The following is a 27,292-nucleotide window of genomic DNA, read 5'->3' on the forward strand; positions in this document are numbered from 1 at the left end:
AGAAGACACCATAAACATATGGCAGTCTTGGAATATATACATGTTGTCTTATATTATCTTATTTTGTAATTTGAAACCTTAGTAGGAAGAATTTTGTCTTTTATCAAGATCAGACATTGAAGAACAAGCCCTCCGCTACAGCTGCAACATAAGTGTTCTTGAGTTGTTTAAGTACCAAATTAAACTTTTACTTTCCTCTAAGCTGTAATTTTTTCACCTCTTGATCTTTATTTTTAAATAAATGGTTTAAGTGTCTATTGAAGCTTCACTTACTTTAAAAAAGTAAAAAGATCCTAGCATTATCTTGTAATTAAAAGCTACTCATTTGAAGAAGAGAAAATGGGAAACCTTTTTAGCAAAGATGACACTTAGAAGCAGGGGAAGAATTTTAGAGTTATAAGCTGAGTGTTTTCTATCTAGTTGGCAAAAAAACTGAAGAGAATGACCTGAAGATAACTAGTTGATCGCAAGAGGGCTACAAGGCATCAATGTCAGAGGGGCATAAGAAAATGCTATACTGCAGTGTCAGGTGAAGTATTTCCAGGAACCATAGAGAAGAATTAATGCCACTGAACAGAGGTGTGAGCTTCTCTGGAGTGCCTGCTCACTTCATGTGCAAGCCAGAGGAGCTCCACCTGGAATAACTGGCAAGGAGAGCTACAGAGGTGGTTAGGACAACAGGAGGAAGATATGCACGCCAATATCAGAAGATTTTAATTTGTTTAGGCTAGTAAACCCAGTGAAAGAATAGGATGACTCCTGTGAATACAGTAGAGGGGAGATACCATTTAAGAATAGTCATTCGAGTTTAAAGGTATGGGCATCATCAGTACTCATGTGTACCACTTGGCCCTGAGTGAATTTAAGCTGAAAGTTAGAAAAAAGCTCTTCATGCTTAGAAGATTCAGGTTATGCAGCTGTCTTCCAGTGAGAATAGAAAAAGTAGAAAGCAACCAGCCAACTCCTAAATGTTTCATATGGAGCTCATATGGCGTAAGTTTATGATGGGCCAAGAAGCCTCTTCCAATCTCATTTCTCCAAGTGAACTGCCTATTCAGTTATTCTCCTTCAAGGTACATGTTCATTTTTCAATTGCTGACTGCTGCTTTTTTGAAGGACAGAACTGCTACTAATCAAGCACTTTGGTAAAAGTGCTTTTCTGACAGGATTACCTCACTTGTGAATTGTGCTTAGTTATTTTCTGATCCTCCCCATTTTCTATCTCTGTTTCTTCAGTCACTTCTTGTTACTAGATCGTACACTGCTGTTAGTGCATTGTCTCTTTGTGGAAGCTTAATACCTTTTCTTCCCTTTTTAAATTTATAAAATAAAAAATAAAAAAATCTACTCTTCTAACTGTTCATTATAGTAAAGGAAAAAATAATTCTAACTGAACATTGATTTTGAAGCCCAATGCTATCTAAGGAGTGTTCTTAACCCAGTGAGCCATTCTCCTGTCCTTGAGTTAGTGGATGACCTTCATTTATTCACATCACTTTTTTCTGCCTCATTTTAGTACTCTTTTTTTAAAAGGGTATTTAAAAAACTTACCCTGTGAATGTCAGTGTGGGATGCTGAGTGAGGGAGAACCTTTAGCAGCATCTACAGTGTTGAATTCAACAGTGCCAATGAGTGTTTCCATGAAGGGGAACTTGATCATCCATAGCAGTAAATTATTGGGAAGTTTACAGGTGTGGTTTTTGGCCCATATCAGCTGACACTCTCCCCAAAAATTCCTAGACATGATTCATGAGTTGAAATGTGACAGGGAAATTCCTAGTAGGCATTTTGGATGTATCTATTCTGTTAAAGAGGGTAAAAAAAATAAACAAATGGAAAAGGGTAATTTGGCCAGTTGGCTTCCATTTCAGAGAATGGTCCTGGGCAAGTGTAATTTATTATTGTTGAGATAGTTTCTATATAGTTCAGTGAATGGAGATGTGGAAGGTGGAAAAAATGAGTGCAGGCTTTTAATGAGACCTGGCAAAGTCACTTGTCTTTTTGTACCTGGGTGTCTTCAGCAGAAGAGCAAGGATAACGCTTCCCTTTCTCTCACACTGCGCTTGCTGTGTGAGACATTTGAGCCGCAGGTTGTCTCGATCTCTGTACACTGCACAACGAGCAGCCAAGTATTTTGAGATGTCTGGAAAAGCCACTCCATGAGTGATGTCATGTCAGTGTTCATTTCTTTCACTTTTCGTTGTTACTTACAGAGCTCCAGAGGTATGGGAAGGCTGACGGCTAGAAGCCATCAGAATCAAATGATTGGAGAAAGAATGTTTATGTCTCCATTTTACTTTCTTCAAGTATTACCATACTGGCAGGGCAATAGGAAGGCAGGCAGATTGCCTGGCCCATGCCTGTGCTGTCCTGGCATAGTGGAGAAAGCACTTCATGCTTCAGAGCCGGCAGGCTTCACAACTAAACGCAGCTCTAACTTAAAGCTAAATGAAAATAGAAAATTTGTTTCAGAGTTTGATCGCGTCATTTTCTTCCATCCCTTTACTTGTTCAGTGGCTAAAGGAGGGGACTGCTCCCTTGGTAGAAGCATCTGTTGAATTACAAACATTTGTAGTACTAGAGCATCTTCCTTGTGTGTATTTATGTATGAGATCATCACAGTTGCTGTTTTAAAGATATCCATCTCTGTAGTACATAAAACCTTTGGCAGTAAAATTGTAAATCCACACAATGGGGTGTTAAGCACACAAATCCAATTAAATCCTTCAAACAGCTTTGAAAGCCTCTCCCAGAGGGTGCAGAAATGGTTATTTGCGATTCTCTTGAATTGGCTTTTATGGCAGCTTGCTTAGAGTATCTGTGAGAAGTAGCCTTTTGGGGGTTTAACACTGCAAATGATAGGTTCTTGCAGCAAGCAAATGAATCGACTGAAGACTTGATTTTACTCTTAACAGATCCTACACAAATGGGAGGCCTGAGTATGCTGCTTTTAGCAGGGGAACATGCCCTGACTGCACAAGAGGTAAGGAACTATCTTTCCTCCCTCACTGCAAGCCCTCAGTTACCAAGAGCCTTGAAAAGAAATACTTGACAAGCTGGAAATGAGGTGTTGCTCAGGTGTTGCCCAGGTGTGAGCCTCATATTCCAACCATGTATGTAGATACTGGACCTGGTTTTGACATCGCTTCAGTATTAACTTCAGTGACTGATTAATGTATGCTCAAGCCATGCACATCACTCAGAAGAGTTGGAATACAGTGACTGTTAAAAACAGGTGGTTTGCAAACACAGTCACTCTGTGGTTCTCTTGAAGTCTGACCCTCTGCATCAAAGAAACAAGCTATGTAATCTGCTTTCACCAAAAATGTAAAGCAAAGTAACTGTAATATATATACAGCCTGAACAAATCTGGTTGATGGAGCTGTTGGCTGTACCAAGTATCATGGTGGACCAGAAATTAGCCCTTACTTAGTGAGTTACCATATTTTAATAGTCCTGCTGGTGAGGCAGTAAGCACTGGAATTTAGCACTCTTGAGAGACACCTAAGTGTCACAGGTGCACATAGGAGGTGGTGTGATAGGCTACCTTGAAAAGCTCAAGAATTTGTGGTAGAATTTGGTAAGATTCTTTCCTCTGCAATGGACAATTTGAAATTGTGTTGTATTAGAGTTGGTACTGACATTGCGGAGAATATTGGTGCCTTTGGTGTACTAAGGTAACTAACTATTGAAGCATTATCAGTGAAGATGTTCAAAAGCTTGGATAAGCATAGGTCTTGAAACTATTATTATTTTTTAAAATGCTAATATAAAGTAGTGGAGCACTAGTATAGTTTATTAAGCACTTCAGAGAAGATGAGGAAAACAATATGTATGTAACGGTTTTGCTAATCGCAAATGAATTTATTCAACACTCACTGATTTTGTTAAGTGTATGTTAAATGGATGAATGGGGACTTTTCAAGCCAAGTGTTACATACAGTTGTCAGAAATGCAACTGTCAAGTGCTAATGTGAGCGTGCATCAGCTCAAGAAGGGAAAAGAGGCACAACAGCAATATTTACAGAATGACTTTGGGGTTTCAGTCTCCATTTCTATATGCTGCTGGTTACATTCCTGTCCTGGTAACTTCAACAGACTGCAGAGTTTTTCTTCTAGTAACAGTGTTGATACATGGTTGCTTTCCAAAGGATAGCTTGAGTTACTACACAGGTAGGCAGGAAGAGTTAAAAAAAAAAAAAATCCTTAGTACCAGTAAAGAAATGATTTAGTTGCACAGCTAATTTTCGCTTGGCATTTGAGTACTGCTATCAGTTATGCAAAATGGTGGTGCATACATGAGCGTATGTTGTTAAACCCTTGAACAAAAACAGTTTACATGACTGTTCTTGCTATTTTCGTTGCACTAGACAAAGCCCGATCCTGTCACTTTATTACAACTGTTTTATTAGAAGACAATCTGAAACCGTATGAGGAATGTTCCTTGCTTTCCAGCTCACCTCCCTGGTTACTCTCCTTTACCTTGCGGATGATGACTTTTGCTTGCCTTACAGCAACACCTAGTGGCCTCAGTAGGTTACTTCCTAGACAACCCTTTAACAGTACCATAATCCAAAACCTGGCTCTTTAATCAGTATTCCCCTTGTTGCTGCCCTGTTTATCAGGGCCATATTACAATTTACTATCGGCCTGTGAGGAAGGTCAGCATATGTTCTAGGTGGCATCTTATATCTTTGTTCTTTTTTGTTCACTTTAAAGTATGTAATGATAGTGAGAGAAAGTGAGGATAGAGAGGCAATGTCCTCCATAATTTCCTTCTCTCTGGGAATGAAAGTATGTCTGGCATGCAGTGCCTTGTTACCCCGGGACTATACAGAGTGGTATTATCTGGGGTGTAAATCAGAAATGAAAGTTCTTTCAGTGTAGCTGAGGATGTGCAGGTAGTAAGAAAGAGGAGAAATCACAAAATGTTGAAGACTCCTGTTACAATGGGAGATAACACGTATGCAATGGCAATGTCTGTCCATCTGTTCCCTACAATAATTATTTTAACACTTTGGTCAGCTTCTGCTAGACCGAGAAGCATTCTGGAGAGAATGTATTTCCCTCAAGTTGGGAAGGTAGGTAGAAGCAGCTGGATAGAAGAAACAAATGCAGATCAGTGTTGTTGCCAAGCAAAGGCAACAACATTAACTTTTTAAAATACCAGGAATTGATATGAAATGTACGATTGTCCTCACCCCAAAAGAGCCTCTGAGTTTGTGGCTTACTACTAGACACCAAAAATCCATCCTTTAAACACAAAGGTATATGAAACAGGGCTACTCTCATTCCATGGCTCGTAGTTCCTCTATCATAACATGAGTAAGTTGTGCCTGACCCCCAGCACGTGGCTCCAGATGCAGTGAAAAGACACGTCCTCCCTCTGTGCGCCTTTCTGGGAAGTGAATGTGTTTCTAAACTCTAGCACTGCAGAGGCTTAGCCATAATGATCATTCTTGGGAGGGCTGCTTAGCTCAAGCACAGTGTTGCTGGAGCAGTAGAGGTCAATGGCTTCCAAATCAGAGCTGATTTGTGCTGTGCCCGCTGGGGTCTGTGTTCACATCGTCACACAGAACTTCCGAAAACATGAGTTATATGGGAAGATGAATCCAAATGCTTTCACTCCTGAGAAATTCCCACCAGTGAGGTGGCCAAACACTCAGGGGTGCAAGCAGGGCTCTCCAGTGTTTCACACCAGTGCAGAGGTTTGGACCTTCAGATGCAGGTAACTCAGGGCAGAAGGGTGGGTATGCATCTCTGGTATAACCCATACTGTTGCTGAGTCACAGAAGTTTTGAGCAGATAATACATAAATGTGAAAAAGCAGTAGTAAAAACATTAAATCAATGGAAATTGTAGCACAAACCATTAAAAAGGCAAAAGTAAAGTATGAGAAATGTGCATTCTTTGATCATTGGAACCCATTGTGTTGGTACACTTCCGCAGTACACCATTAAGGCATCCTGCTCAATGTTTAATAAATATAATGAAGGCATTGATTATGGGAGATACTGTTGTTACTCCTTGGTTGTATGACAAGGAGGAAGCAAATTTAACTGTGTACATCAGCAAATTGTCCTGTGGTGTAGTTCTTCTTGGCATGGAAATTGCTGCAAGGAGATCCAGTGTTTTGAGGGGAATATGAGCATCCTGGGCAGCAGATTTCTGAAAGAGAAATACCATTTGCACTGCAGCAGGGCGTAACCATCCAGGACAAACAGCAGCAGAAACAGTGGTACAAGCTGTATGTGCTGTAAGCCTGGTTATTCTGTGATGCCTTGTGCTTACAGGCACGAGATGCCGTTGCTAGCTAAATCTCATACTTGCATTCACTAATAAATGCTACTGAACGCTTATTCTGGTAACAAATAAAATAAAAGCCACGTTTGCATGGAAATATTTTAAATAACCTGAAATTGCATGGAAAATTAAAAATGTTATTGAGAAAAAAATATCCATGCTATTGCTTAACTTTCCTAATTATCTTCCTGAAATCCTACAAAGTCCTTCCTTTCACGTTTCCTGTAAGTTGCGTTACATACCTTATTAGCAGTACCTCATGCTTTACAAGTCACATGTAGATGTTTTACATCCAAATGTGACATTTTATAAATGTATTTCCTATTTGATACAATTCATTTTAAGAAGAATGCTTGAATAACGCATTTCTGTCTAATAATAGTATGCCTAAGTTTTGTCTTAATTTGAGTAATACTGTTGCTTTTGCACAGTCATTTCTTTGTATTTTGATTTCAGAAGTTCTGAGTTTTTCTTGCACTGTTTCTTGTAAGCACCCCTAAAGCATATATTGGTGTAAATTATTCTAGCACTTTTAAGACTGTAATGCCCTTCACTGTTTATTTTCTTGCTATTAGGTGATTAGGGATTTTTTTTTTGGTAAGTACTTCTGTCACTTATCAATCAACAGTCATCAAATTTGAAAACCTTAGCTTGTAAGTAATCGATTTTCTTCAGAATGAAAGTATAAATTACAGCTACAGCAGTGCTGAGAGCATCACCAATACAAGGTAGATGTATATGTATTACCAGCTTTGTGTCTTACTGCATAAAACTTTTGCAGAGGTTGGAATAAAAAGCTATCTCTGATATTTTCGTTCTCTTTGCTTTTAGATGAGTGTCAAATAAGTTGAAGTAGATGCTAAATTATGTTTTCACCTTTTAATTTAATTCGACTTGTCCAGGACTGTGAAACATTAGATTGTCTATCTTTTGTTAAACACTGCTGCTTGTTGCTGATGCCTGGTATTTCGTTTTGCCTGATGTTGTTCTTAGCTTGAAAGAAACCCCATTGAGGTCTTATTCCACGCACCCCTTGTTTCAGGTTTCCTCAAGTACTTGCCAGTCTGATGCAACTAATTCTACAGAAGCCTGTCAGAAGTCGTCGTTGTTTCAGTTTGCAGAGGTGAGTTCTTTAAAAGGGATTGCTTCGTCAATTTTGTTTTTTTTAAGAGGCATCTAATGTTTAGCTAAAAGAGGAATCAAAACTGTTCAACTAAAATTTGTCATTTTATTTGTGGGTTTTCTGTTTGTTTGTTTTTGTTTATGGTACTGGATCACTTACCAATAGATATGTCAGACTTCAAGTGCAAGAGAGTGTGTCTTGTCACATTATTGAAGCCCTAGCGCAATAGTGGAGTTGTGGTTTAAGCAGTAATTTAGAGATTTGTCATTCCTGCACTTAGCTTTTAGCTAGAATCTTAATAACTAAAGTCTCAACATGCAAATTAGGATGTTGAAGTATTACCACAGTATTATCATAAATGACACTGTAATTGACCAACTTCAAGTATTTCTAAGGTATTTTTGTGTGCTGTCAATTGAGCAATGTAATACTTCATGCAGTTCTTTTTGTTAATAGTCTGTTTCTTGAATTCTACTGGTAAGACAACCAGTAAGATAAATCCCAACTCATTTACTTTTTGAGTTCATTTTACAGTGCCTATGAAGGAAAGCATCAGTTATGTGGTAGTAGGCAGAAATTATGTTGTGTGCTGCAAGTTAGGATCTTGCAAAGAAGCCTCCAGCTTCTCTTTATGCATCAAGCAAGGACTTTGGAGGGTGCCAGGAAACAAGCATGTCTGCACCACTGAAACATGTAGTTTGGAAGTATCTCAGTGATAATTAGTAGTTAGAAATGCAGATTAGCTAGTTGGTCTCATTTCCCAAGGAAATTAAACAGCTCATAGTGAGGCTGCATCTAATCAGTAGGTAGCAGGTACATCTGTCAATACAAAAGTAATTGGTACCTAAATCTAACATTAATCTGAAGTGTCATTTGCAACAAAAAACTAACACAAGTTAGACACTGTAAAATGCAATTCCCTCAGTGCCTGAGATACAGTATCTCTTTTTAAAGTATGTGCACGTGTTGTTCCTGTGTCCACATATCTTCCATACTAATCTAGTATCTTCCATACAAAGCAGCAATTTGTACTCTGTCAGCAGCACCATTCTGCAGTGATTTTACTGAAATGTGAAACACAGCATTGTGTTAAGTTTTTGTTGCTGTCCCTCTTTTTACAGTGGGCAAGTAAAAGACCTTTTAAAAAGTCAGCATTTTATATTGAGCTAGGAAAGATTTTCCTTTTGAAAATTGTTTCAAGTACTTGTCACAGATCAACATTTGCTTGTCTTCTGGGAAAGCAGGTGCTGTTCTTTGTATGGACATTCTCAGACTCATTCGAACGGTTTTTAAGTACCAGGAGCCTTTCTGTACAAGGGGTCAGAAATTTAGTATGTTGAAGTTTTATATTGAAACTGAAGAGATAATTAATACAAAAACAATTGTTTTCCTGACAGATCTCTTCAAGCACATCACAGCCAGATGTCCCAGTGGCTGTAAAACAAACTGAGGAGTCTGCATTGTTTCAGTTTGCTGAGGTATAATAGCTAAAATATGTTGGGGGAGGATGGGAGGAAGCAAGAAGAGTTGTCACTGAATGGCTAAGCGCTCTATCTCATAAAGGTTCCCCTCAGTAGAAAAAAACATCAGTAGAAGTCCTCCTTCATGGCAGGCACTGCTTTAATAAAATCCTGATGGAAGTGACCATTGATTTGAAGGACATTGGCCAGCTCTAACAGCTGTAGCATGCACAGAAAGCATCGAACTTGTGGATATTACCTAGCCTTCCATACCAAAGGACAGCTGCAGACTCTTTTTTCCCCAGTAACCTTTTAATTTATATCTAGAATAACAAGTGAAGGACACTCAAATGACATGTTATGCACTGCCTGTGGAAAAGGCAGTTGCTCTAGAGGCAGGAATCCTTTGAAAAATAAACTTGCAGAGCAAAGAAAGCGTATCACAACAACTACAAGGATATGTAACAGCATCATTAGATAACGACCTATGAAGTCTATAAATTACTCTCAACTATGTAAATTATCCTCCCTCTTCTATGTAATGAAAATTTGGGTTTCTTAGAGATTGCTTTTAAGAATTTTCTTCTGCTATGTGTTTGGAGTGCCTCTATGAATTGTTTTTCCACACATATTCTCTTCTTTCCCATTTGGGGGAGTCTAGTACTGCTTGCAGAGCTACTTACATTGAGGGAATATTCAGGCTATGCTGAATAGCCTGGGATTGGACTTGGTGCTACCCTGGGGAAGGGGGGATGCATTATGGGGTGAAAGACACCCTATTCATTGTTCCTTGTGTTTACAGAAGTTTGACTACAAACAACATGCTTCCTCCTGTTAAATTTCAAACTGATTTTATATTGTGTGTTTTTACCTTGTCAAGGATAGATCTTTATATATCTCTTATGAGGTCCAATTGAGAAATAATAATTTATGGATGCAACGGCTATAAAATACATGATCAGAAACATTCCTGTAAAGGATACAATGGAACTGATAAATGGAATCGTGAAGTTTTCTTCATATGTGCCAACTTTTTTAAAGTTACAAGTTAAATTGGAAAGATTTTTTGAGAAAAATCAGTGAAATTTAGCAAAATGAAACCATAGGCTAAAGCCAACCTTTTAAACCAAGTAAAGGATGTAAGCTGTAGAACATTTTATAGAGAATCTTATTGTAAAATCTTGCCTAACTGCATCTTCTAATTTAGTTTTGAAAATCTGAGCCATTGTACAATCTAACTAAACAGCACTCCTAGCTATCTGCAGAGTTGAATGGAGTGTGACCTGCCTTTAGTACAGTATTTTCAAATCACTTTGTAAACTTGACTCAGCCATACCTTCCAAATTTCACAGAACCTCCGATCTGTTCCTCTCCTAAATGAACAAACAAACAGCAAACCCCAAAATTGTTATAAGGATGTGACAGTGTGTTGAACCATGTATTTACTATGGTGAGCCATATTATTTGGCCCATTGAGTACATGTATGAATCATCCAGAGTTGGGGGAAAGAGGTGCTTACAAAGTTCATTTGAAACTGAAGAGGATAGTTTTAAATTCGATAGTAATCTTCTTTTCCTGTTAAAAATAGTAAAATGTATCTGCATTCAAGAGTAGATTGATTTTTTTTTTTTTTTTTTTTTTTTTTATTGATCGTACTTTCAGTATCTGGAACAGAGGGACTGAAATCTGAACAGGCCAAAATTAAAATAAAAAAAATAAAATAAAAAAAAAACTTTTTGGTCACGATTGTTTCCCATGTGTTATCCTGTTGTTGTTAAACCCTAATGGCAGTGACTAACATCTTGTTTCATCTAAAGCATTAGAGAAATGGCATTTTTTAAGATTGCAGCCTGATTTCATTTCAGTTGTTCCAGGGGAAAATACTCAGCATGCTACAGAACCTCTTTAAGCCTTTCTTTCAGCTGTTAAAGCTGCTTGTGCCCTTTCTAATACAGGGGCTTTCATTTGCACAGGGCGCCTTTGTCATGTTTGACAAAAATTCCATTCCTTACTGTGCTGCTACTTACTAGGTCCTGTCTATATGAATGTGTTGCTGCATTTAGCAAGCTAAATTATGGTAAGGAATTTGCAGTAGGCTGCAGTCAGCAATATGCAGTTCTACAAAAGAAAGAGGGAGAGGGATAAAGTAGTTATTTAACCAGTAGCCAAGCAGACCTGTGATATAATGTGAATTGTGCTGTGGTCTGTTGTGCCTGGAGACTTTTGGCAGCCATCCCAACTTATTTTTTTCTGTTTTGACTGGTGTTCTTCATATGTTCCCTTTCTCTTTACTCCCTTCACAGCAGAATGAATAAACATGGTTCTTTGTGAAGAAAGTGATCCCATCGAGTAGATGTGTCACTTAAAATGGACAGCCTAAAATGGATAGCCTTTACCCCCAGATTATAGTGCCCTGTCACTCAGAAACAGTTCATTATATATACTATGGGATTCTTTCTTCTTTAGAGTCTCAGTTAGCCCTTCATCTGGTTGTCTATCCAAAGTATTATAGTTTTCACTTAAAGCTAATGAAGATAAGACATTATCAATGTCAATTATCAATATGGCCTGCCCCATATTGACTTGCTACAGCAGATGATGACAGTCTGAGGAGTAAGACTTTGGGGTCCTGCAGGTGTACAGGCAAGTTCACTGGTCTTTCAAGAGGTTGTAAAGTTCTTGTAATAGCTTTTTGAATTCTGAAGTGTTGCCAGGTTACGCTCTTGACTTCCTTATTCTGGTCTGACCTTGCAAATATTTGGTCTACTTTTGTCCTTCTCATGTGTACCTTTGTGAAAAGCCATTATGTAGGGCAGTGATTTCGGAGTGGTGGGCTGTGTTGCGTAGTGTGGTTGTTGTTTGCAAGCTGTCTAGTCACATGGGCTGGCTGCTGTCATCCTCCGTGCCATGTGAGGGAAGCAGAGCAGATGGGACCCCTTGCTCTCTTGGTCTTACTGGATGGCTGTTTGGCAACCGTGAACAGATGGTGATGACTACTTTGTAAAGGAGAATCACAAGTACCTCTTAGATTTTCTTAGCTAAACTCTCATATTTTATTAAATAAAGAAAATGTTACAAGAAAGTGGCAGCAATAAAATTGCTAGTTTAACTATCTTAAAAAGAAAACAAAGTCAAAAACCCTAAACTTTTTGCTTTTAGCTGTGCTTCTGAAGCTTTTTTCCTAGGTGATCTAGTGAAAGTACAATAGCACTGAGCAGTCAACAAAGTGGAATAATCCTTCCTAGTGCAAGAAGTCTAGTTCTTCTGCTGAGCAGAAGGTATAAACTCTGAACTTTGGTCAGAATGCCTTGAAATTGAGGGTGTGAGATCCAGTAAGGATCTCCTCTTATGGCTGTTCCAGGCCATACTATTACATTAATAGTCAAATTTATTTGGTGTTTGCATAGATACTGAAATTATTTAATAATTGGAAATGTTGGAAGTGAAGTGCTTGCTCTTGGGAAAAATAAAAAACTGGTTCCATGGCACATGCTGCTTGCACAAATGAAAATGTAATATGGTAGCTAAAATGCTGACCTGTATTGTAAAAGGGATAGTAACTCAATCCTATTGATTCCTAAGTTAAACCTCTGCATAAGAAGGAACTATTTATGATTGTGGTACTGCAAGTAGTTATTATTCTGCTTAAAATTAGATGATGATGTTTAGCCAGAGAAGGAGATCTGTAATCTCACTGAGAGCTGACTGATCAGCCTCCCACCTGTGACATGTAGCCAGCAACTTGAGAAGAGTGAGCTCTAAGCTCATGTCTCTTGGGGTTTATTCCCCTGACTGTGAAGTGAGTTTGTTGCTGAAGTAAAACACTGGCTTTTTTCTTCCTGTTAGTACTACAAGGATCTTTCTTGCATTTTCTTAGGTGTTCCAATACTATTGTCCAAAGTGAAATCTTTACTCTCTTTTCACAATGTGCATCGTAAGGCAAGATATGTCTGAATATTCTCAGGTAATACTTTAATGTGTAGGTGTTTCCCTGGTCCTCTTCTGCCGTTGATACTGCACTGAAGAAATCATTGAGAATTGAGGATGTATTACTGTAGAGTAAGACCCTCATCATGCAAAGTGCCATGTGCAAGATCACTTACTACAGTAGGTTCCTGGCTGGGTTCCTTGACCTGACTCAAAATATACCTAAGATTTTGGCTTATATTAGTTTAATATTAAACAATAATTATCAGTACGCATTTAGATATTATTCATCTTATTTTAAATAAATGGCAGTAAAATGGATGTTCTGGGTTTCTTTGTTTTGTATGTTAATGAATCTTCTTGACATTTGAAAAGTAAGCTGTTCAAATAATCTACTTCAAATAAAAGAATATTAAGAGGTAGCCTAAGCTCATAATTTTTGCCTCTGAAAGGTCATGGTCCTAAGTGTGCTGCTTCTGATGAGTAAGATGTCTTGGAAATACTGACTGTCTTGTCCCTAGCGTTAGAGTTTTTCAAGGCTTTCAGACCAAATATTACCTCTTAATGCCATGCCACACAAAATCAAGGATGGGAAACATGATTAAATGCTGCATTGGTGAACTCACAATACTGCACTTGAAGTAGGTCAGAACTATCTACCTATAGCAGCCTACACATAAAAGCACTTCTGTGAAGTGCTGCAGTATTTACTTGCTCAGGCTGGCATGCCAGCATCTATTTAAAAAGATAGATTTGATCTCCAGGCATAGGATTTCTTTCTTTCTTTCCTTTTTTCTTCTCTCTCTTTTTTTTTTTTTTTTTTTTTTTTTTTTTTTAACTAAAAATATAAAGTGAAACAGGCACTCAGCTCAGACAAATAGTCCTCTTCTGTATCTGGCCAAATGAGAAATATTGCCTACTCCTTCTGGAGAATTTTATTGAATCTTTGCGCATCAGAGTTAATTCTTTTAGATAACAGGTATTTCTCGTTCACTTGAAGTCACATAATGTACACCAAGCACACAGGAGAATTTACATGAGCAGAGTATTGTCTGTGGAGGTTACAAATGGAAAAAAACAATCCATAAGCCTAATCTAAGGAAGAAATTTGTATCAGCTTGTATCCTGCTGACTTCTAAATGCCTGTTAAGTTTTTCTTGGCTAGCATTGCTTTTCTTGAAGCAGGGCCTTCTGCCAAGAAGATCCTAAGAGTGAGTGATGTAACTAACTCCCTTAACTTTTCTGTTCCTTCTCTCCCTTCCTGTCAGTCTTTCCTGTTTTCCATTGAAATATTTTCTCCTTTGTTCATTTAAAACCTAGATCTTATCAAATACTTCCCAGTTGTCAAGTCCTGAGCCAGTAAAGCACTGTGGGAAGTCACCACTCTTCCAGTTGGCAGAGGTAAAGTTATTCCCCTTACCATCACCCTTACCATTACCAATGGGAAGATGTGTGTGTGTTTTTTCCCAACAGTACAAATTGTGTAAAGTTTGCTCTATAATCAATTTTTATTATTATTTTTAGAAACACGAATAAATAATTGAATAGTAAGATGGGTAAATAGGAAGTTGCCATGACCTGTGGAACTTAGCTTCTCTTTATGCACTTGTTAACGTGTGTAGTTTCTTAGAGACCAAACCAAAAAAATTATGCTTCATTTCAGAAAAATTAACCTTGTAACTGTAATAAAAACAATTCCTAGGACAGTGGTGAAGGCAAGAGACAATGGCATTCATTTTTAATGAGGAGGTGAATATAAAGGTTCAAAAATAAGGCTTAAGTATAAGGACTGGAAGGCACATTGTTGAACAGGGGACTCAGAATAAGGAGATTAAAGTAGATTTTGAAGTCATCAGGAGACAGCATGTAGAGCTGGAAGCTGCAGGAGTGTATTAAGTTTTGAAATTTAATTGGCAATTGTCAGCAGTAGTTGAGAATACTAGGTGAGGTTTCCCAAACAGTCCTAGAATTTGCTGTGAGTCTTAAATGTAATCTGGTGGAAGTTTCCTCTTTGATACGGATAATCACTCAAACCTTCAAGGCTTGGCCTGCAAATGTTATTCCTCTTAATGACTTGAAAGATGAAAATGTTTACTGAGCTCCAGATAAGTAAGAGAGCCTGTTAGCACCTTCTTCACACGCTTTTTGTGCTTGTTTTTTCAAGACCACTTCATATTTCAGTGAGGAAAATGTTTCCCTGGATCCCACCTAGTGGCATGCAGCCATATGTTCTGCTGCGGAGGTTAATCCCTCTCTGGGAAATCAAGCCAGAGTTTGGAAGTGCTGAAAGAAAACCCTGCACAGATTCCCCTGCCTGTAGCGTGGGTATTTCATGCCTTGTGCCGTGGATGGTGACGCTACCAGGAAGGCAGGTGTCAAAGGGACATGTGTGAGCAGAAAGCAGATTTTCCATGCCCTGTGGGCAGCCATCAGGCAGCAGCTGAGCAGTGTGGGTGCAAGGGGCATTGCGGGTAGCTGGGATCAGTGGGCTGGAGGAAGATTCACCTATAGCAGCCCTGGGACAGCGGGAGGGCTAGTAACACGTAGCTGGGACCCTAGGAGGTGTTGCAGCATCCTGTGTTATGGGGCAGCATGGGGGATGTTCGGGAGTAAGGCAGTTGCTGAGTCCAGCTAGGCTTCTGCAGGTCAGTATTAGAAGCTCAGTGTGACTGGGAAGCTTGAGAAGCCCAAAGTGAAGGGAAGTCCAGGTGCTCGGCCACAGGAGTGTGGAGTTTGTACTGCAGCTGGAGGAAAGAGCGAAGCTGAGCCCGGCAGTGAGACGTTCGCGTGTTAGGCAGGTTTCCGTGGTCTGAGTGGTGACTCCGGTGGATTCCTGCAAGCCTAATTTAATACACAAAATGAATGTTAAAAGCTCTGACTTAAAACTAACAAAAGCATGGCAGACCTGCTAGCACATTCTCCTTATGCGTAGCTGTATGTCAGTACCACTGATCTATTTTTTTTTTCTTTCGGAGATCTTGGTGCTGCTGGATTGTAAGAGTGAGTAAAATGTGAGAGATTCAGCTTAGCTTTTCAATTAGCAGTTCAGGCCCTGGTTTGGAGCAGCCCGAATATCACCTCAAGGGACTCTTAAGGATTTCAAGTAAATTTGGCAGATGTCTGCGCATGTCCCTGTAACTCAGAACTGCAGATGGGGTGCACCAGAGGAGAGCAGGCTGCCGCCCACATCCTGCTGCAATGCCAGGGGCCCGGAGCCAGTCGCCGGAGCCCCTGGAAGACTTCTGCTTTGGCGTACCACGCTGCAAAATACCAGTCGGTATATCACAGATGGTGAAAAAATAAAATGTAAAAGCAGGTTACTTTGAGGGGAGGAGAAGGGGGAGCATTTCTATAAATGATTGAAGCAGTCTGAAGCCACGAAGGTTGTTGCTGGTGAGCTCTGCTCAGTCTTCTGCTGTGCCTCGATGTGTGCCATGTCTTTAGCCCTCTGTGTGGAGGAACGACACCCAGGGGAGTCTGCAGTGGGTGCTCGTCCCCTTTCTGAGGTGGAGAGGCTGCTCTGTCACTGAGCACGAGTAGCACTAGCAGTGCTCAAGCAAGAGCACTCTTCAGAGACTTGGGCTGTACTTGGTGGCATTTGGGAGATCCTGTGAAAAGCAACAGCTTCCTGAAGACATTGAGAAAGCATTTTTGACCTTTTTTCTTTCTTTCCTTTATGGTGACAATGGGATGATTTCTGCAAAATAGACTTTGTGGGCCCGTATGGGTTGAGAGAAATATGTGAATGAGTGGAGGTTAAAGAGGGGGCTAAAAAAGTCATAAACACTTCAGTTTCCCAGTCCCTAAAATTCTGCACCTCTTTCCAAGAGAGCAGGAACCTACAAGCCCTCCCAGAGATTGCAGGACATGTCCTTAAAAATATGAGTTTTTTCTACTTTGTACTAATGCCCAATCCTGACGTTGGTGCTTTAATACATTTATAACATAATTATTTCTCTGTGTCTAATTCTACTTGTTACTGATACAAACACACTAAAGTACTGAAAGGGATCACAGCCTGACATAAGATAAAAGGGTCTTGGAGAATAGTAATACCTGCCTGCCTTGCTGAGGAGCAGTAATCAAAGGTAACCAAAGGTTTGAGCGCTCCTAATTCACTTTGGTTTAATGACATCTTTTATGTTTGCTATCAGACACCAGTGGGCAGTGCCATGCCTGAACAAAAATAAACTTATGGCAATGAAATGATTTTGCAGCAAATGTCTAACTCAGCCTGCAGAAATAGCATGAGCTGGATTGCATCTCGGTGTGGGTGGGTGCAGCCCTGTTGGCTCTAACAAAGTCACTGGGACCCATTTACCTTTAAGAGTGAGTATGTGCGCTTCATTCCAGCCTTCTCTTCAAAGAGAGGCTTGACTGACAAGACCCCAAAATCTGGAAATAGCTTTAAAGGTCCAGTGGTATTATCTACCAGAGCAGTGGTTGGAGTGGGGCTTTTGCTTTATTTATAATAGCAAGCACAGATCTATGCTTCTTTTTCAAGATTTAATCTTATGAATGAATATTTGTAAGGGGAGGGGAATAATCCTTTCCAAAGCTGTATGATAAATGTATAAGAGCTGTACCGGTAAAATAATGTTTTTTCTTTTTTTCCTCCTTTACTCTTTTTTTTCTTCAGATTTCTTCAAGTACATCCCATTCAGGTCCTTCTGATTTAACAAAGCAGTGTGGAACATCAGCATTATTTCAGCTGGCAGAGGTAATATTAGAATACTGGTGACTAATTACCACAGGTGCAGAGAGGAGGAGAAGTTAATGATGTTGATTGCCAAAGTCTGGAAGGCAGAACCGTGCTATAGTTATAATTACATCGTTGCTTATAGAAGCATAAATTATCTTAGCTTGGGTGCCACAAGTCAAGATTTCCCTAGACTAGCCATTAACTTAGAGGCTCTAAGAGCCTATGCTGTAGCTGATATGAAGTAGCAGTCCCTGCTGGCAAAGGGATTATCTGATTTCCATTTAAATTGTTTTAATTCCTTGTTTTAGGGTTTTTTTGGCGGGGATTATTTTTAGTTTTTTTTCAGAGGAAGGGCTGAATTAGTCTGTTATTGAGATTAGAGCATTGCCATTGCAAAATATCTCTTAAAAAACATTAGCCACTTCATTTTTGCCTTCCATGCCTATTATTTTACAGAAATAGAGAAAAAAGAGGTTGATAACTTGTACAGGAACTCTGCTACAAATTGTAGCTGACAGCAGAACCTCCTTCTGAGAGCAGTTAAAACCAATGGCACCTTATAGACTTGTATTTCTTCTGTTTCTAAGCTTTGTTTAAACTTCCCCAATCATAAAGACTGACTGCAATGTTATTTAGAGCTCATAAAATCAAAGCCTCTTTTTGTAGCCACATCTGGAACCTTCAGTACTAGTTGGTTACTGCGGGAGAAGGAAAGGTATAAAGTGGAAAATATCCATGAGAGGGTCTATGCGTTGAACTGACAAAATACGATTACTGTCCAATGAGTTCTGCGTTGTAAGGTTGGTCTTTGGCTTTTGAAAAATACACGGTGTGTTTACGTGGCAGTATAGTAGAAAAGTCACATACGTAGCAACTGGAGCTTGGTAGCAGAACTCACCTCACCTTGGCAGTGGGGTTCTCCTCTGAAGGATTTAACCATGCTGCCAAAGCTCCATTTTTATCTCTGCCCAGCCTGAGCCAGACTAGGGATCTCTGCCTCATGCTGCAAGAATTTCAGAAACCTATTATAAGGAGTCCTATTGTTGTTGTTATGCTCATGCATGTATTTCTGTAAGAGAACTTCTATTTTGCAAGAAAAAAGCTACTGATTTGAGAATTATAAAATTGACCTAAAGAGAACCCGATGACTTGACAAGAACGTCCGTACTGACCACATGGACCACGGGATGAGCAGTGGGACTCCACAGTGTCTGACTCAAAGCAAAGCTCTTTCATCTGGTTTTGCTTCAGGTGGCTGTTTGGATGACATCTGTTTTGAAAACAAAATATCAGTTGGAATTCAGTTTGAGGGTTTTAAAGAGAGAGTACAAGAAAGAAAGCATGTCTTTCCAAGAGAATCTACAATCCAAACCTGAGTGACTCTCCCAAGGGAGTGCAGGAGCATGGCAATTTGAGGACCTTGTTGCAGCTGCTTTCCTGAACGTGGCTGCTCCTCAGACAGCATGAGGGTTTAACTTTCCATAACTGTTATCTCCAGAAGGAGATAACCATGGCAACCACTGCTGCTTTGCAGTTCTTTGCAGAGTATGTCTGTGACATAAGCTGAGAGATTGGGAAGGCTTTTCTACAGCCTTTCAAATTATTTTGCGCATCTAAATATAAGAAAATGGTTGTTGAGGTTCGATTAGCTCCACCCTCTTCAAGGTAATTTGGAAAATGGAGGAAAGAACTGTAGGTAGGCGCATTTGGGAATTGCAGGAGTGGACTTGAGATTTCAAGTGACTTGTCCATGGCAATATTGAGAGATACTGTGCTGTTGCGCTGCACTTTGAGTATTCTGAAAACCATTCTGGTGATGGGTTTCTGGGTTATATAAAGGGCACTTAAAGGATCATGGAAAAGCCACTGAGGTCAATTGGAGGATTTTTTTTTTTTTCTTAGAATGGTAGGATCCACAGGCCTTATTCTAGCACTTAACCACGTAATCAAGCTTGATCCACCTCAATAGGACTTTAACGTATTCTTGAGTACTGTCCTATAGCATAGCTTGTGGTCCTAAATCAAGATTCCAGAGAATTTCCCCATGTAGCACTCCTGTAAATATAGGTAAGTAATGTTAACGTTTGATATGCTTGTTTCATGGTGACTGTTTTTAAACTCCTTTTAGATGTGCCTTGCTTCAGAAGGGGTAAAAGTTAAAGAGCCTGGGAAAATAAAAGTGGAAGCATCACAGGATGTGGCAAGAGAAATTCCAGAGGAAATGGAAGCAGAACTGGAGAAAGCAACAATAAAAGACTCCTGTAAAGGAAAAATAGAACAATCAGAGACAAGGAAGATACAAGACTGGGATGAGACAAAAACTGAGGAACCAGAAACTGCAAAATGTAGTCACTTTACCAGTCTTGTGATGGAGAGCAGTCACTTTGAGAGAAATGACAGCACAAAGGATCACACGTGCCATTCTCCAGAGCTTTCAATAGCTGACATGAATATCCCTGGGCTAAGCAAGCCAGAAAAGATGAAGAAGAAAAAGAAAAAAAATAAGTTGGACCGGCACTCAAATGAAAAATCCACCCCCAAGAAACCTTGTAAAAAGAGGCAGTCCTCTGAGTCGGACATTGAAAGTGTAATGTATACAATTGAAGCCGTTGCAAAGGGGGACTGGGGTGCTGAGAGACTTGCTGAAATTCCCCGCAAAAAAGCCCGCCCTGCCTCAAGTATGAAGGGAAGCCTGTTGGATACAAAATCACCAAAGAAAAAAGTGAAATCGAAAGAGAAGAAAACATCAAAGGAGAAACTGGCAGAGACCACCAAAGAATCAAAGCCTCCTGATTTCCTTAGTATTACAGCCAGCAAGGAAGTACCTTGTGAGGCTTCTGATAACATTAAAGTGGAACCACTGACCCCAGCAGAGGAGGTGGTACCCCAGAGCTTACCAGGACAGGTCAAAACTGAGGACAATGACTGTGTTAAAAAGATAGAAACCTGTGGCTCCAGGAAATCGGAGAGGTCTTGCAAAGGTGCTCTTTATAAAACTCTGGTGTCAGAGGGCATGCTCACATCTCTGCGTGCTAATGTGGACAGAGGTGGGTGGCTTTGACCGTGTTTATTTACAGCATAAACTACAAAAGTCTTCCTAGCGTGGGAAGAAAAGCGAAAGTTGATGTTTAAGGTGGAGTTTGAGAAGTGCATGATGGTAATTGTGTCTGATTGCCTGAGATATGTAGGGCTTTGCCTTTGTGGTCCAGGACAGATCTTCTCGAGTCCTGTGGTCTGTATTCCTGTTTGCTCAGAAGCTCTTAACCTCTCTCTTTTTCATCATCTGAGATTTAGTTTTTGGACCAAAGGCTTGGTCAGTTAATTTATCAGCCAGCCTGCTTATCAATTACATACAGGTCTTATATTTTATGTGATCCTGAATGATTAGTTTGTTTCTATATAGACAGCTCCTGGGGTCATGGTTGTAAGGGTAGTTCCCAGCCCTAGAAGGGGCCGCTGTATTGTGCTTTCCCTTTGGATGTTAGTTTTGCTGTGGATGATGTGAGAGAACCCATTTGCTTGTGGAAGGATAAATTTGAGATTAGAATTTCTCGTCACTCTCTATGAGATATATTGAAAAGCATTTTTCAGATTAGTAAATCTAAATGGGTAGTTAGAGCAGTCAAAATGGAAAGGACAAAATGTTTGGAATTTAGGGAAGTTTATTAGTGTAAATTTACTCATCTTTTTCCCCTCCTGTATACTTCAAGAGATCCTCAGTTCAGAGGTAGTACATATATAGGGAGAAAAACAGTCACCAGCAACATCGTTGTCCTTAAAAAAAAAAAAAAAAAAAAAAAAAAAAAAAAAGTGATTTTGACACCCTGTTAAGAAGGTCAAACATCAGAAGTTGCATTACTCAGTGGGTATATGAGTTCCTTGTGAGCCCGCTTTGTTGTGGCACACTTTTCTAAAGAGGAGATACGTTTTTCTTCCTCTATCCCAGGTAAAAGAAGCTCAGGAAAAGGCAACTCCTCAGATCATGAAGGATGCTGGAATGAAGAAAACTGGGCTTTTTCCCAAAGTGGGACAAGTGGGAACAAAAAACTGAAAAGGCCTAAGCCAAAGGAAGAGTTCGTTTTGGGGTAAGTTGCAGCTAGCACTGTTCAAAATTTTGGCTCGGTTGGCCTGAGAATTAAATAGAATTCCTGGAAATTATAAACTTAATTTGGCTGAGTCACACTTTAGGTTCTTGTTGTTTATATACCAAAATAATTGCTTTGATATCTTCCCTGGTTTATACTGCTGTAAACAAATCTAAATGACATTATTTGCTCACATCTAAAGGAATCACAATATTTACCTGCTCAAGAGTTAGTGAAGAGAGTTAATTATGTTTTCAGAGCACTTTGCAAACAGTATTTAAAGTTCTGTGTAGGTATTCAATCATCATAAACAGAATCAGACTAGAAAAAAATGAAATCTTTGCCCACTTGAAAAGAGATTACTTACAGAAAGAAGGCAAACAATATGCTAACATTGCCAGATGATTAAGACAAATACATAATTTTTCCATTGTAGAGGCAAGATAGTTGTTCATATCCAGTGTAAAGATATTAAATATGTAAGAAAAAGAATGATTACAAATGCATTAAAATTTAGCACGGCTGCACAAAATTACTTTCTAAAATATGAATTACATTTTTTTTTGTCAGAGTATTAACATAATTATTTAACCTCAGGCATAGCTGTTAAATCCACTTAGCCGTTCATACTTGCTTCAAATTCTTGGAAACTTCCAATTATCTAAATTCAGTGAGGAAAACTGAATAAAAAATGAGTAGAGTCTTTCCACAGTGTATGCTTAACACCTTTTCTTTTCTTTCTTTCTTTTTTTTTTTTTTTTTTTTTTGTACAGGCTTATGGCAGTCTTTTATATAACTTGGTCTATCTGAAATGTAGCTAAAACTCACTTTACAGCAAAGGTGCTAAATTACTGAAAATCTCCAAATGTCCTTTTCCTTGGAATAGTCAAGAAAAATTAATGGCATACTTCTTTTATTTTTGGTACATTATATGTAAGTTTTGTACATATGACATTGTGTGCCATCAAATATGTAAATGGCTTTTCTCAGTTTTTTTGAAATACATTTTAAAACTCATGTCATGAAAACTGCAAATGCATCTCCAACTAAAAAAATGTAGCTGCAAAATGATTTATTCAAAATTGCTAGGAAAATTATGTAAATAATTCATGCATTTGACAAATATTGTTCTACCGCCATTGCCTGCCGGGATGGGGAAAATACATATTTGAGCATCTTGTTTCCTGATTCAGTCATGTCATTAATGAATATTGTTCAGTGAACTTTGTAAGAATAGAAGCAGTGATTTAGGGAGCGTCAGTGCTGGAGAAGGTTTCCATTATCTCCGTTCGCTGGCACTGCCTCGTCTTCGGGCTCCTGCAAGAGCTGGGTTTCTTTCTACCTACTTCTCCCTTCATCGCCATCCCTCAGCCTCGCTTTTGTAGGAGGGAGTTTTCTCCTCTGCTCGCTGCCGTTAGAGCTGCTGCTTTCTCCCGCGCTCTCCCCGTGTCGCCTTACCTCCGTCCGGAGCTGCACGTCACGCTTGCCGTGTCTGCCCGCAGCCCGCGCGCGGCTCCTCCGTGCAGCCTCGGGCGTCTGACCCGGCTCCGGGAATTTACGACGATATGAACAATCCTTTAAATAATTAATCGCTGGCGTGGTGATAGCGGTGCTCTCTAATGCCCCCGTGTCGCGCAGCCTATAGATTATTAGCCAGGGTGGGAGCTCATCTGCTCCTGGGGCTGGGCCTTGCTGCTTCAGGGGTCAACCAGACTGCGTTCGCCTGCAGGCTCTGGTTGGCGGCGCTTCGTTTCAAGGGCCGTTTCAGAGAGCGGAGCTCCCAAGCGCGCAGCGTTCAGCAGGCATCCCGTCCTGCAGTCGCGCCAGCGTTTGTGGGGCGCTGGCTTTCCGTAGGAAACTGGATTTGAGGAAAATTCATTGTTCCCCTGCCGTTGACAGCTCCGTTTATACTCTGCCCGCTCCTCTCAACAGCCTCGCTGTGTGAATTGCCTAGTATTAAAACGCAGTTCCTCCCTACGTTCCTGCCTAGCTACAAGGATGCGCTGAAGAGTAGTGCTTATACAAGATACTGTAGTTGCTACTGCCTGAAGTGCCGTGCCATCCCATCAGGTTCAAGGATTTTGCTGTTGTCTGTTAGGAACAGCAGCAGCACCTCTGTGGAGTTTCGGAGTAGTGGGGAACGCTAATTTTGCAGTCCTTCGCGTTGGGCTGAAGCGTGAGGGACGCTTGCCTGAAAGCGTGAGCTATGTGCGTTTTTCCTCTCACGACAAATAAAACAGGAGAAGAGAAAACGGTGTGCCACAAAACCAAATGTGTAGTTACATCCCATCCCAAAGCATTTGGTTTGGGATTGTGGGATTGTTTGGGTTTTTTTTTTTTTTTTTTTTTTTTTTTCTTTTTCCCAGAAGAGTTAGTTGGGTGATTTCAGAAGCGATGTTCCTCATAGTCCAGCATCACTGATACCATTGCTACTTTTTGCATGTTAGTTTAGCATCCTTTTTTTTTTTTTTTTTTTTTTTAAAAAAAAAAAACTTCTGACTCTTTTTCACCCCTCCTTATAGAACAGAAGAGTCTGCTATATGTGGAGCAACCATAGCTAAATGTCAGCAGCATGACAATACTTTTTTTAAAAAAAAATAATTTATGCAAATAATGTAATTAATTTGTACTGAGTCACGAATACAGAAACTGCAGTGTACATATTCTTATTCCGAAGGTGGAATAACACATATTTGTTTGATGGTTACATTGTGTGGGTGTGTGTCTGTGTTTGTCTCTCTCTCTCCCTCTCTCTGTATCCATATATATTTGTATGTATACACACATACATGCTCATAAACAATATTAAATATAACTTCATTTCTGGAGGAAAATTTGTAATTTGATTGATTTTTCTCCTCCATTTAGCTTAGCAAAGCTAGAAGAAGAATTTGAAAAGAAATTCAACAGCCTCCCTCAATACAGTCCTGTTACCTTTGACCGGAAAAGTTCATCTGTTCCAAGGAAAAAGAGGAAGGTTGGAAGCAGCTCATCTGAACAACCAAAATCCAACAAAGGTAAATTACAGCAGTACATTCATAAACAATAGCAACACTATGCCAAGCTCAAGAATTTGTATTTTCTTACCTTATTGTTATGTATGTGCAAAAAATGGAGTCAAAGGAAACATTTTTGTAGCACTGAAGTCAGGTGGTTCTTACCTGGGTTAGTTTATGCTGAAGTTTACAGACTGTACTCTTGTCTCTTCCTGATTTTCATGCTGGGTAGAACTAGTTAGAATTTTTCTGTGAAATAGTTTCCTTATAGTAAGCAAATTTATCGAAAGCAGGAATATTTGTGAGGTAAGTGAATTTGACATGTTTTCGTAGGGAAAAATTTGGAAAAAATTGCAGATGATCAGAAAGTTACGTCTTGACATTTTTCAAAGCATAGTTCTCTGTGACTTTACATTTAGGTGTAGTTTTAGCCTCTGTAATTTAAAACAGAAGATACCAAAGGTATCTGAATGAAATGTGTGGGTTTTTTTTTTTTTGTTTTGTTTTGTTTTGTTTTGTTTTTTTTCCCTCCTCAAGTTTTTAACTATCCATCATGAATTTGGGCAAAAAAATGGATTTGGATCATAAATATCATCAAAGTAAACCAATTCACTGCCCACCTCCCTTAATGAGGCTTTTAGAATAAGAAACTCATGTCACATTTTGCTGCTTTGTATATAGCCAGCCTGAGACACAGAAGTGAGAATGTGGTAGGGATAACTGAGACTGTGACACTAATATCAATGCATAAATACAGAAGAGAAGCATCATAAAATGAGGGAATGACTTACCAGTAGTTCTGCAGAAACAAAAGGATGCTCAAGAGTTTTCATAATGTGAAAGTGGTTTGTTTTTCTGCCACAGTGGTAGTATGGCTGTCTGACTAGTTTTCATTCAGATCTAATACATATATTTAGCCAGGTGACCCTGGATTAAATCCATTCCTTTCGAATGCTTCCCAGATAATCACATTACAATATGTAGGTTTGAGCATCTGTTCTCTTCTAGTGCATGCCAATTTTGGTATTGATTTTTGTATTTATGTAATTAGATGTAGAACAATTGGATCTTCCAAAATTAGACTTATGCTAATACCAACCGAGTCTTGACTTTACAAACTTTTCAATTTTTGCGGTATATATTGAAGAGAATTTTTTTAATCAAAATGAATTAATTATTTTACAGTGTGATAATACAGTGGTTTATTAAGCAGCATCTGTTGAGAACAAAACCTACTTATCTAACTTGACTGCAAACTGAAGTTGTCATAGCAGCTTCCTGGACTTCTCACCACTGTAGTACCTATCCAAGTGTCTATGTGCCTAAAAGTCATGCAGGTCATTTTGCAAAGTCCTGAGTTGTTTGGGAATTACATGGTCTAAATGCTGCCTCAGGTCAGGCAGCCTAGAGCTGAATTCTACTTTTAGCTGGATTCGTGAGTAAGGGCTCATTTTTACCCTTGTTTGCATCACTGTTGAAAAGCTTTGGAGTATTTTCAGACATATCTCAAAGGAGGGTCAGGAACATAACTGCAGGCCTGTTGCAAGCTTGATATAAGTAGTTCTGGCACAGCCCAGTGGAGGAGGCCATGGAGAATTTGTCTCTAGCTGTCAGTAAGGGCTCTTTAAACTAAGGCAGCTGACTTTGCACTGAAGCAGATGGGAAACAGTCACATGAACTTTTCCACCAACTGAGCTATGGGGTTGCAACAAGCAGCCCCAGGGCAGGAATATCTGATAGTGACACTGATGTTTCTGCAGTGAACATCTAACCACAGGCCTGAACTAAATCCAGGCTGAGATAGTGATATTTGTTCCTAATTTCCATGAATGCTGAATTCACTTAAGCTAGCTGGGCAAGCTGTCAGCTTGTGTCAGTCATCCCAGCTCCCTGGAGGGTGAAGTTCAGCTCTCAAGAGAAATTAAAAACTTTCCAACAAATCATTTTTCTCTCGGAAAAGAATGATTTCTAAAAATGCAAACATTCCGTGGCAATGGGTTGATTTTAATTTGTTTTATACCAGATTTTGTTAGGATACTTACAATGTGAGTTGTGGAACTGAAGCTACCTGAACCAACCTGAACCAAGCAAACTTAACTAACTTAATAGGGAAACTGTTTCAGCTGAGCCAAGTACTCATTAAGCTGAATTCCCAAATTAATTTGTGGGGTACTGGCAGGTTGTTCAGTCTAGACATGCTGTTGGCTTGCCTGTGAACTATGATGTCCAAAGATGGCTAGAGGATATCAACCTCAAAAGGTGTCATGCATGTATGTGTACAAATGTGTACAAACTTCTGTGAGTGTTACTGAAAATGAAACATGGCAAGCACGTATTTGTGCAAAAAGATAGCAATTGGTTTGGGATGATTCCAGGTTTTTTGACTTGTCAGTTTTTTTTTTACATCATTAGAATTAAGCAAAAAGCCAAAGCGACTTTTTTTTCTTGCAGCGTGATGAGCATGATCTGTGAAGGGGCAATATAGTCTCGTGGATATGACTCAGAGTAGGGAGATAGGAGAGCTCGACTTCAGTGTGCTGCGCTCTGCATTATGCTGTTGCGTGGAACTATCTGTGCTGCTTTGCTCTTCCTTTGAGTTGTCTCAGGTGGTTCGGTCGTGAGAGAAGAGGGGCTGTGATACTGAGGCATCCAGCACAAAGGATGCGTGCCTGGGGCCTTTTGGTTGCACTTGTTT

The 27,292-nt window shown here is 39.6% G+C and overlaps 1 protein-coding gene across 6 annotated transcripts in view; it reads left to right on the top strand.

The window, feature by feature from the left end:
- Nucleotides 1-27,292, top strand: part of BBX (BBX high mobility group box domain containing) — a 140,131-nt gene that overhangs the window by 91,054 nt on the left and 21,785 nt on the right. For 5 of the 6 annotated variants that reach the window (XM_062596645.1, XM_062596676.1, XM_062596638.1 and 2 more), the window contains 8 exons: nucleotides 2,916-2,983; nucleotides 7,346-7,426; nucleotides 8,824-8,904; nucleotides 14,135-14,215; nucleotides 17,454-17,534; nucleotides 19,645-20,563; nucleotides 21,463-21,601; nucleotides 24,470-24,618. In XM_062596645.1, the coding sequence (XP_062452629.1) occupies nucleotides 2,916-2,983; nucleotides 7,346-7,426; nucleotides 8,824-8,904; nucleotides 14,135-14,215; nucleotides 17,454-17,534; nucleotides 19,645-20,563; nucleotides 21,463-21,601; nucleotides 24,470-24,618 (1,599 nt within the window). The remainder of the gene's footprint in view (nucleotides 1-2,915; nucleotides 2,984-7,345; nucleotides 7,427-8,823; nucleotides 8,905-14,134; nucleotides 14,216-17,453; nucleotides 17,535-19,644; nucleotides 20,564-21,462; nucleotides 21,602-24,469; nucleotides 24,619-27,292) is intronic. The other variant, XM_062596661.1, reaches the window with a different exon arrangement.

Source organism: Rhea pennata, chromosome 1 (genome assembly GCF_028389875.1).
Source record: "Rhea pennata isolate bPtePen1 chromosome 1, bPtePen1.pri, whole genome shotgun sequence".
In the NCBI taxonomy this organism is placed as follows: domain Eukaryota; kingdom Metazoa; phylum Chordata; class Aves; order Rheiformes; family Rheidae; genus Rhea; species Rhea pennata.